Below are 12042 nucleotides of genomic sequence, written 5' to 3'. Positions count from 1 at the left end.
TGGGCAACAACGACCTAACCTGTAAGACATTGAAAGGACGTGACTACTCGTTCATTCAACTTTTGACCTATAATCCATATTGAGCTTGCAGAAACCACAATCAAATATTCAATTTCTCAACGACAACCAGGTGAAAGAGACAAATTTAGCCTTCTAGCTCCATAGACCCCCATTGTTTTTGCACTTATTCGTGATCGCCCCTAGCGGAACTGCAACAGATTGCAGGTACAATGGAGTTAATAGGGAGTGATCCGGCCCTCCGTAAACGGGCTCTGGGGGTATCGTGGGTCTTAACTGCCTAGGCCTGGGGTTACGTCTGAGAAACGGCTGACGTTGACTAGGTTCTGGGGGTTACCTGCAGGGGGCAACACACGAGACAAGCCGCTCCGTCTGGCATCATGTTTTTGTTTGTTTTAATGTAATGTTCGTAATTTTATGTAATGTCATGTTTATTTTTTTTATTGGTTTGTCTAGTTAAATGTTTTCCCTATTTATTTACGATATTTTTGATAGTTTTCGTGTTATTCTTAGTCCTTTTTACTCCTAAGTCAGCTGATGTCGTTGACATTTGTCCATTGGGAGCTTGCTATGGCTAGCTTTTGCCCTAGCTGGGCATCGGACATCCTTCCATCTATCCGTGAGCAGTGCAGCACTTCACTGTCTGGTCGAGGGGATCTCTCGGAACAGCTGGACCGAGGCTACTCTGCGAAAGATCTGCCGTGGCCGCCGAGCTGTTGCTGACCTGCGAGCTGCCATGCCAACTGCAGACTAACTGGGCCTCTGACATCCTTCCATCCATCCGTGAACAGTGCACTTCACTGTCTGGTCGAAGGGATCTCTCGGGACAGCCGGACCTAGGCTCTACTCTGCGAAAGATCTACCGTGGTCGCCGAGCTGTTGCTGACCTGCGAGCTGCCTTGCCAACTGCAGACTAATGTTAACGGTGAAGAGCTGCATTCTCACGGAGCAACAAACGGTCGCTGTTAAGTCCACCGAATTGCGGATCTACACGATCGCTCAGTACTTTGGACTGTGCTTCCATCATCTCCAGACTGCAGTCTAGCAGGCCTAGCTTCTATCGTTAACGTTATCTCCAGACTGCCAGTGAATTCACCGGGTTGGTCAGTTGCTAAAGAACTTTGGTTGCATTGCATCGGTTGTGAAGACACAGCTCTGTGCACAGTTTTCACGGATCATCATTGCCCTTGGACATTTTCAGCTGGTTTGGAAATTGGACTAATTGTAACATCACTTTTTCCCCTTTTAAAATATATTTTCTTTTTTTTAATTTGTTTTGTTGTCTGTCTTGTATGTCTTGGTGTCACGGGTACGCTGGCGACTACGCCGATCCGTCCGGCATTTTTTGTATTTGTTATTTTTTAAATGTATTTGTCTTGTCTTGATGTCGACTACGCAGCTCCATCCGGCATCTTGTGTCTTGTTGTTATGTGTCTTGTTTGTGGAGCGCTTTGGATTGCACTAAGTGCATGTTAAATGCGCTTTAAAAATAAATCTGACTTGACTTGACTACTCTCCTCTTCCCTCAGGACTCCGCTATAGAATGCCACATGCAAAAACAAACAGAGCTATTACATCTTTTGTGCCAAGGAGCATCCAGTTGTTAAATAGGTTGAATTCAGACAGGTTGATACCATCCTAAAGCATGCATACACACTTTTTTAATATTGTATGTTTTTTGGATTTGTTTGTCATTCTTTGCATCAATGTGTGAGTCTGTATAAGTGTCATTCTCAGACATCCCAAGTCTCCCGGAAGTTCCGGGAGACTCCCGCATATTGATAGCGTCTCCCTGACGCCCGCAAATTAGATAAAATCTCCCGGAATCTATAGCGAGCGATCAAGAGCGCGCACGTGAGAGGGAGACCTAAAATCGCGTGTGCGTCTGAGTGTAGCGCGCACACGACAGAGAGAGAGAGAGGGGTGGCGCGTGTGTCTGAGCGCATCCAAGACATAGAGCATCCTGATTGTAGCCTGGGTGTTCCCATGCTGCCTTGCGCGCGATTTGATTCACGCTGCTAAGGCAGCCTGGAGACCATGGAGCAAATTTTCGCCTGAGATAGGGGACCAATCACAGAACAAGGGGGAAAGCAAGACGATGATGAGCTATGCACAGACGCATTTGATAGACATCCGTGGCACCCAATAAACGGATCTGGGCATTTTTTTCAAATACGAGAAAATGAACAAGACCAAACTGCAAGATCTACATATTTTATTTTCACAATTACTATCTATAGGCCTTCCCTATTTGGTGTACTGACTAGACATTATTGAACAAACATATTAATCTGTATTTCAGTATCTAAGAGTAGGCTAAAGTTTTTTTTTTTTGTATTGTTATTTATTTTTATTTTTTTTTTGGGGGGGGGGGTTGTGATACCTCCCTGAAATGGCTTTTTGCAGGTTGAGATGTCTGCATTCTATGTATCAATGCGTGAGTCTGTATAAGTGTTGTCTAGCTCTGTGTAACTTATGGCTCCCAAATGCAAGACAAATTCCCCCTTGGGGCAATAAAGGTTTCATTCATTCATAACACTGCTTTTCTGGCCAGACGATATTCGCAAACTTCAGGTGGATGCTGCGTTTGCCAGCCCTGGCAGCTGCCAATAGGCAGGGACCCCCTAACACAGGCGCAGGGCTCGAAATGGCAGCTGCCTGCCACTCAGGATAGCATGACTCTGGCATGGGCCCATCCCGCTTCCTAAAGGCTGCACGGCTGGTTCAACACGGTTAAATCTTGTCAGCTTGGGTTCACAATTAACCATGTCCACTGCACCCTGATCGGGGTTGACCGATTTAGGGCCGATACCGATATCAATATCCAATGGGTCCAGATGGCTGATAACTAATTCGACTGATATTTTGGGCGAGTATTCATTTATTTAGCTGTTTGTTTGGTTATTTGGCTGGTCCGGCTGAACTCTTATCTTTACGCTATTAGCTAAGCATATAGTCATCATAAGTCATAAATTGCCTGATGCCAAAGTCTGTCCCTTATGATGTCTCTGCTAATATACCTTTATGAAATGTCAAAGAAGGAACCATGGCACCATATATTTGAAAAATAAAAATAAATAAATATGTTAAAAAGAAAATAAATTCTCACACTCATAATTTCTCATTTTATTTGCTGAATGGTGCAACAGTGTTGTGATTTGTGACATCTGACAACTGCTGGATTCCAACTTTTATCCATGTTTCCCAGTATAGCTGTGTGCTTTGTATATTTATTGATGGATTGTTCCAAATTAGTATGTGCCTGGGAAGCCCTATTTCTTGATGAAGATTTTTCTTTTTAATTTTAATCCAGGCCTTTAATATACTATTAATAACAAATTAACAAATTATTAAATTATTTATTGATCAGTATAAAATGACTGAGCTGCTAAATTATAAAACTCTAAGTTAGGGAGATTAAGACCCCCATCTGCTCTTAGGTGATACAAAAGTTTCCTTTTCAATTATTATTATTATTATTATTATTATTATTATTATTATTATTATTATTATTATTATTATTATGTTCATCATCAGCTGCATAAAAATGTTTGACAAGGATGTAGGCTGGGATTGGACTAGAATAGGGAGAAGTTTCACCCAGTGCTTGTATGTAATGCAAACAAATTAAAAACTGTCATTATTTAGACTATCATTTATACTATGTAGACTATCATGAATGTGTTCTTTAGTCAACGATATTTTGTAAAGGAATAGGGGGATGTGTATTCAAATGTATTTTATCAAATGGGTATAACCTACACGTGGGTTATCGTTGTGTATGTATATAGCATGCTAAACTGAATACCCTTGTTAGGAAAGCCAGCTCTGTTAGGAGGGTCAACTCTGCTGCACTTATTGGGGGTGATGGCAGAGGGTCAGATGCTGGACAAGCTGGTCTAATAAAATCCTCCCATCCAGGGGGCGCTGTCATTTCCCAATCCCACCCCATCTCTCTCTCCACTTACTTCCTGTCACACTTCACTGTCCTATCCAAATAAAATAAAAAATAAAACTAGAAAACGTAATTCCAGGGAATTACCAGTGCATGAAAATGCAAAGTTGCAGATGCAGATTACTGTAACACCCCTCCAACCACTAGGCATCTGATATGGGGGCGGAAACAAACATGTGACCTGTGTGGTCGGTGACAGACACGAAGTTGCAATTCACCCTTTACCTTAGCCTTAGCCTAGAAATCTAGACGCACCCTAGCAGCAGCAACTGTAATATGGCCTTAAATCCCTTGCTTTGTATTCTCCAACTTTATGGGGTGTCATAGGAGAATATTACAAGCTGTTTTATTGGCAAAGGGAAGCTTAAAGGAACCATATGTAAGATTGTGGCCAAAACTGGTACTGCAATCACTTTCAAATTACTGTAGAGCGGTGTATCCCCTCCCCCTCCCCCCTGACTCGAGGTTACCAACCCAGATGCCGAAACATTACTGACTTTGTGATTAGTAGATATGTGGAGGGTGGCGCATCAAGCCAAAACACAACATGACATGGCAAAGCACAACAACAACATCAGTTGAGGGATGCAACTTCACTTTTTAAATGACAATATCCTGGCAAAAATATTTATTTCTTATATGAGATTTTCCTATGCTCAAAATAAATTTGCATTCCTTCAAGGTCGGATTTCTCCTATTTTTTTCATTGTGAGATTACAATAAATTACCAACAGATAATTTTTTATACCGGTTTTTAGTCATCTTTAGCAGAGGTGCCAATAATTCTGGAGGGTACTGTATCCTGCTGAAATAGTGTCAGTGTGTCTGTCACACTCCTAAACAGTGTGAAAGATGCATATGCAGACGTAGATTAAACTCTAACCACTAGGCATCTGGAAGGAAATGGAGGGGGAACAAATGGTGACATCTTTCTGTTGAGTTACACTTTTTAACAGTTATACCTTTTGACTTATTAGCCTTTAACAGATAGGACAGTGAAGGAAATAACTTTGCATGAAAAAAACTTTGATTTTTGATGTTTACATTCTGCATACAGCTGCATCCATCTCCACACCCATCTCCACACTCATAAACAACAGCAACTTATAGAACTTACAGAATCCAATGGTTTAAATATGTTCATCTGTACAATTAGGTGCACCCCCAATTAGGTGCACGGCTGGTTCAAAATGGCTGAATCTTGTCAGCTTGGGTTCACAATTACCAACCATACGTGCGCCGCACATATATTACCAACCAACCATACCATCTACCAACCCTGATGGTGAGGGGTCGGCCGATATGTATATTTTTAGGGCCGATGTCAATATCTAATGGGTCCAGATGACATGATAACTGATATTTGACCAACATTTTGGGCCAGTATTCACACAGAATCTTCGTCAGGCAGCTCTCCGATACGTTTATCTGACACCTGTAAACACTCTTTTAGATGTGCACTACTTCTCTATAAATCGGCAGTGGGAGAAAGAAATGACTGACAGGACTACTGGCAAACATAAATAGCCTCATCATTCTAGAATTCCCCACATATTTCACTCAAGTATGGAAAGGAGTCCTACTACCTGTCCAGCTGACCTCTGACATTTTTAGGTTATAGCCTATAGTCATATCATCATTAGTATACTATAATACTATCATTAGTCATAAATTGGCTGATGCCAATGTCTGTCTCCATGATGTCTCTGCTAATATACCTTTACGAAATGCCATAGAAGGCTCTATAACAAATCATGTCACCATATATTTGAAAAATAAATAAACAAATATGTAATAAGAAAATAAATTCTCACACTCTCACATAATATAATGACCAGACATTAATGAATCAGACGGTAATCTCCATTCAAACTGTCCTGCTGAAAATTATATATTCTCCACAAGGTGGGGCTATGAACTGTTTTTTTGAAACTCTTTTAAAAGTCTTTTTTAACATTCTACACAGAAACCTATTTTGGTGGCTGAAGTAGACTTCATCACAGAAGCATCTAAAACACATACTGCTATAACTATCCAATGACAGGTGAAATAAATGGTATTACCAAGCCTGTCCTATCAAATTCATAAAGAAAGCTTGAACAAATTACTGTTTTAACACAGTAGATATTACTAATGAGCTGATCTACCTGAGGAGTTGAACTAATTAGAATAAACTGGTCTAGTGAATGGTTGGAACAAGTGTGTGGTAGGACTTTCTGTAGCTGGAATGTCCACCTCCACCTATTTTTCTCTTTTAAAACAACGGCTTTATTTTGTTCTGAAGAGCTCTCAGCCCTCTGCCAGGTGCTATGCGGTGCATCTTTATTGTGGAATATTGTGTGTTTGTGCTTTTGACAATGGATGGGGCTATTGTGAGCCAAACAAGCCCTTAAGTTCTGAGTCAGAACAGTAGGCACTCTCGAAACTGACTCACAAGCTGTGAAAGGGGACCTTGCATCTCGGAAAAGCACGTTCGCTCTCTCTGCAGTAAGCTAGGATGCATGCTTTGCCCTCTTGCTCAAGAAACCCAGAGGTGACTGGCTTCCTCATTTATTAGCCACTAGTGTATGTTGTTTGCTGTCACTCCTGCCCTCAGTCTTGTCTTAAGTAGTCTTGTATTGTACTTTTAATGTATTGGAATGTATTACAATATGTTGCTGAAATAGGATGTGCATCCCAAAATGTTCAGTGTTAACACTGAAATTCATATTCAGCATAGCCAAACCTTAAAAATAAAAAAAGGTTTGTTTCACTGGGAAGTGGGGGTGCATTGTAGCCCTCTCTGGCCCGTAGCCTATTCATAATGAATTTGGTCACAGCTTATTCTTCATTTTTAGAAATTAGACTTTATCTAAGATGTAATTCATGCCTAATCTGGCAACTGGGGCGTAACCAACACAGAAATTAAACTTAAGTTGGTGCATTAAATCAAGTGCTTTTCAAGGTATAGCTTTTCAAGGTACAGCTAACACATCTTCAGTAAAGGTTTCATTTGAAGTTGTTCACTCCATTTGAAGGAAAATACACATAATAAGTGTAGCCAGTGGCAGTGCCAATCGACTAAGAAGTACTGGCCAACAACCAAGCCTATTAACCATCAAAAACAATCACCAACAACCAAGCCTATTAACCATCAAAAACAATCACCAACAACCAAGCCTATTAACCATCAAAAACAATCACTAACAACCAAGTCTATTAACCATCAAAAACAAATCACCAACAAAGCAACCTTTGTGGGCAAAGAACATCAGCAACAGAGCAGCCTTTGAGAGCATTTCACTGGCGTTATCAAGCAGGCACCTTCCCTCATCCATGTTTAGTTGAATTAGACCCACAACAACTCCAGGAGGCGCAACAATGGTGTCGTGGCATCCCAACCCCCCTTAACACAGGGGCAGCCGTGGCCTACTGGTTAGCGGTTCGGACTTTTAACCGGAGAGTTGTCGGTTCGAACCCCGACCAGTAGGCACGGCTGAAGTGCCGTTGAGCAAGGCACCTAACCCCTCACTGCTCCCCGAGCGCCGCTGTTGTTGCAGGCAGCTCACTGCGCCGGGATTAGTGTGTGCTTCACCTCACTGAGTGTTCACTGTGTGCTGAGTGTGTTTCACTAATTCACGGATTGGGATAAATGCAGAGACCAAATTTCCCTCACGGGATCAAAAGAGTATATATACTTATACTAATACTTTAACACTTGTGATGGGTTCTCCACCAACAAATACCAGCAAGTTCTTTAATCATTCCTCTTTGCTGTGACCATTTATGATCTGATCAGCAACATAACCAGACAAACTGCAAGCTCTAATTGCAGGCACCCACAAATTCCAACAAGTTTTTCAGTCGATCCTCTTCGTTGCTTTGGTAATTTATGTTCCGATCAGCAACATATCCAAACAAAATGCAAAACCTTAACGAGGGCACCGACAAATACCAACAAGCACCAGCAAATGTTTTGGTCATTGTTCTTTGTTGCTGTTGCAAAGCATAAATTAGACATTAATGTGTGCACCATAGTAAGTTTATTCAAATGAGACCTTAAGTCACAGGTAAGGAGTTATGTGTGTATGGATAAAAAAAACACATTTGTAAATCGCTAAATATTTGTTGATCATTGGTTGTGCTTTTACAAATAATTATGAGACATGTTTCTTTCCATAAAGGAACACTTTCATTGTTTGACCAAAGGGTGGCAGTGATAAGATATGTCAATGCTTTATCTCCAAAGTTCGTGTGTTAACAAATTGATGTATTTAGTGTGTCTAATACATAATTTATGTTGGTGTTATGCTACCCAGTAGTTATAAATGTGTTAAGTGTGTGGGGGTAAAACAATGAGACTTTCATTTCTACAGAAAGAAAAACAACATGGTAAATCCTTATACCCCCCCCCAAAAAAAATCTGCATTGACTTGTACTACGATGGATCAACCTAAATAAGTGGTGAACCCGTGAACCCGTGAATTAGTGAAACACACTCAGCACACAGTGTACACACAGTGAGACAACAGCGGCGCTCGGGGAGCAGTGAGGGGTTAGGTGCCTTGCTCAAGGCACCTCAGCTGTGCCTACTGGTCGGAGTTTGAACCAGCAACCCGCCGGTTACAAGTCCGAAGCGCTAACCAGTAGGCCACGGCTGCCCCAACTATATAAATATATATAATATGGTATATTTTTTTGCCTTTTTGCCTATATTTCGATAGGACAGTGAAGATAGACAGGAAGTGAGTGGGAGAGAGAGAGATGGGGTTGGATCGGGACATGACCGCAGGTCGGATTTGAACCTGCGTCCCCGTGGGCACTTGGACCGTACATCTGTAGCCTGTTGCGCCCCAAGAGGGCCTGCTTTTTAACTGAGTGGAAATGGTAAGTCTAAGCCTTTATATTGGCTCCTTAAGATAATTCTGCCCTGATGGATTTGGAGTGCACAGGATTGAGAAAGCCACATTCAAACGTTTTAGGTGTGTGGGAAGAACAAATTATTTATATGGTAACTTGTTTTTTATTTCATTATTTTGCTCTCCATTGATCAAAAAAACAACAACAAAGTAAATCAGTAAGTTGGGTCATAACCTATACCTAAAACAAACCCTGTTCTGTTGTTGAGTAGCAAGCTCTGGGCTTATGTGGTGATCTATGAAATTAGGTTGGATGGAACATTGCAGATGCCAGCATTTATAACAGTGATGGTTAAATAAGTTAGAGGAGCTGATTTTTGACTGGGCGGAAATGATAGATCTGTGCATTTAGAGGCTCCTTGGAGTCTGATGGATCCAGAGCACACATTATGGATAAAGCTACATTAAGACATGTAACATGTATGTAATGTATTACTACTTTGATTTTATTCATCTTGCCTTCAATTGTACAATAAAAAAAAGAAAAACACTAAATCTGTATTACCTCCCAAACAAACTCTGTTCTATTATTGAGGGGCATACTCTATTAGCATAGGTGACTGCAGTAGATCTATCAAATTGGGTAGGCCTAACTGTATAAGTATAATGATTAGAACATACCAGAAGTGGCCTGTATAGGCCTAATGATTAGAACATGCCAGAAGTGTTTTATATTTTATGACGATGATCAATAAATAAGTTGTGAGAACCTAATTTCTGACTGAGCGGAAATGGTAGGTCTGTGACTGTACCTTTAAAGACTCCTTGTGATAATTTCGCCCTGATGAATTCGGAGCACTCAGACTGAGACTATTGCATTCTTGCCAGTCGCTTCCAGACAGTGCAATTTGTGCCTGAGGAAGGTCTGTGTCAAGGACCGATTATTTTGTAAAGTAGAAGCTACTGAGGGATAAAACCATGTCTTGATCGGAGGATGCGGACTGCACCTTTTTAGCACGTACCATGCACTTCCATCGCTCTCAGCCTCCTTAGAGTCGTGCCAATTCCAGTTGCCACTGGAGGCTTCTGTTTACATCCGTGAAATAAAACGTTGACGATTTGCATGCGAACGTTCAACCTTTCTCTAAACGGAAGATTGCTATTTTTTGGTGTGGTCTTTTGCAATTTGTTCATTGGAGCCAGCCATACTGATTTTGCTTGCCTGGACCTACTCCTTGGCAGAGTGCAATGGTGGTGACGGCCTATCTTTCTTCCAGAAGATTGTCGCGAGCCACCTCTTTCCGAGGAGAATTGGTGATTTAATTTTTAATAATTTCCTTTGAAAAAATAGACTTTGGATACAATGTTTCTGGACATCGTCTTCATAATGCGTGTCGGGAGGTGCAGCTGTGAAATATGCAAGAATGGATTAGGCTATTTGCTGAGCCATTTGCTCTAAACGACATCGCTTAAAATGAAGAATCTCAAGAAAAGAAATAAAACGATGACCTCATCGCATTCGATGGATTTCAGATGTATTTTAGTATCTTTCTGTGCGTAAAACGAATATGTTTTTTGAATTTTCACCGACTGAAGTGCAGACAACACAAATGTTTTCTTCTGTTGTCTACCTATGCACCTATAGCAGAATATTTGTCACCAACTGCAAATTCAACGGGGTGTATTTGTTTTTGCCTGTGGTTTAAACAGTACTGGAATCAATGATATTACGGTTCACTTAATGTTGGATTATCACGTCTCGTCAATAGAGTGGCCGCATAGATGGCGAACACAAGTGATCTGGGGGAAAGCAACCCATCGCTTCAGAATTATGCTATCACTGCCTCTGCGGTGAAGCTAGCCTCCCTAGGACTCATCATTTGCACCAGTTTGATGGGGAACGTATCGTTATCCCTCCTGGTGCTGAAAGACAGCACCTTACACAAGGCTCCGTATTATTTTCTTCTCGACCTGTGCTTGGCCGACATCATTCGGACGACTGTTTGCTTCCCCTTCGTGATGATATCCATAAGCAGTGGTTCCATCTGGGCATACAGTCTAATAAGCTGCAAGATCATCGCGTTCATGGCAGTCCTATTCTGTTTCCACATAGCATTCATGCTCTTCTGCGTCAGTGTTACAAGATACATGGCAATCGCTCACCACAGATTTTACTCCAAACGAATGACGCTGTGGACATGTGTAGCTATTATCTGCATGGTGTGGACCCTCTCCATCGCAATGGCATTCCCTCCTGTGTTTGATGTGGGTACATATAAATTCATTCGAGAGGAAGAACAGTGCATTTTCGAGCACCGATATGTGAAAGCAAACGATACCTTGGGTTTTATGTTGATGCTGGCCGTCATAGTAGGCACAACGCACGTCGTTTATATAAAAATGCTGTGTTTTGTCTACGATCATCGTAAGATGAAACCCGCGCAGCTGATCCCGGCCATCAGCCAAAACTGGACATTTCATGGCCCAGGTGCGACAGGCCAAGCGGCTGCCAACTGGATTGCAGGCTTTGGACGAGGTCCCACACCACCGACACTGGTGGGCATCCGACAAGCGTCGCACAACGCAAATCGAAGGCTGTTAGTTTTAGACGAATTTAAGATGGAGAAGCGGATAGGGAAGATGTACTACATGATAACGCTTGCGTTTCTCGTCCTCTGGTCACCTTACATCATTACGTGCTACCTTCGAGTGTTTGTAAAAGGCAGCACCATTCCACAGGTCTACCTAACTGCGGCCGTTTGGCTGACATTTGCCCAAGCGGGAGCCAATCCAATTATCTGTTTCATTTTCAACAAAGAACTGAGGATGCGTCTTAGAGCCTGCTTTCCTTGTTGTGTGGGCACTCAGACACCCATGGAGCCATATTGTGTCATCTGAGAAACCACGTTGATATAATATGGGTCTGAACTGTGTGATCAACCCCCACCACCACCACCACCACCCTTCTTCAACAGTGCACTCTATTTTAGATTTTAAGGGTGGTGATGATGGCTCCACCTGATTAATGACTGACTGATGACTGAAATAATTTCAAGATGTTTCTCACATAAATATAAATATGTATGTATATTTGTTTGGAGATAACTGTTGAATTGAACAAAGCAGTGTATTATAATGTAAATGATGTACATTGGTTTTGCTTTTATCTGTTTCTATCGCGATTATATTTGATAAAAATCTTGGTAGATTTCGTTTGTGTTAAAATATCAA

At 41.5% G+C, this 12042-nt stretch overlaps 1 protein-coding gene across 1 annotated transcript; it reads left to right on the top strand.

The window, feature by feature from the left end:
• Positions 1-10062: 10062 nt before the first annotated feature.
• Positions 10063-11709, top strand: LOC143104089 (putative G-protein coupled receptor 173). Its single transcript, XM_076268028.1, has one exon. It carries the CDS (start codon positions 10594-10596, stop codon positions 11707-11709), a length of 1116 nt encoding a protein of 371 aa, XP_076124143.1. The 5' UTR covers positions 10063-10593.
• Positions 11710-12042: the final 333 nt, after the last annotated feature.

The sequence above is a fragment of the Alosa pseudoharengus genome, unplaced genomic scaffold, assembly GCF_046254945.1.
Source record: "Alosa pseudoharengus isolate Yale_2024_CS ecotype anadromous, Long Island Sound unplaced genomic scaffold, YU_APseudo_1.1 YU_APseudo_1.1_scf_5, whole genome shotgun sequence".
NCBI lineage: Eukaryota > Metazoa > Chordata > Actinopteri > Clupeiformes > Clupeidae > Alosa > Alosa pseudoharengus.
Note: the sequence above shows the minus strand (reverse complement) of the source record. Positions and strands in the feature narration are given on the sequence as shown.

Coding starts and splice junctions, on each gene's coding strand:
- LOC143104089 (XM_076268028.1), top strand. CDS start 10,594: ATGGCGAACACAAGTGATCTGGGGGAAAGCAACCCATCGCTTCAGAAT.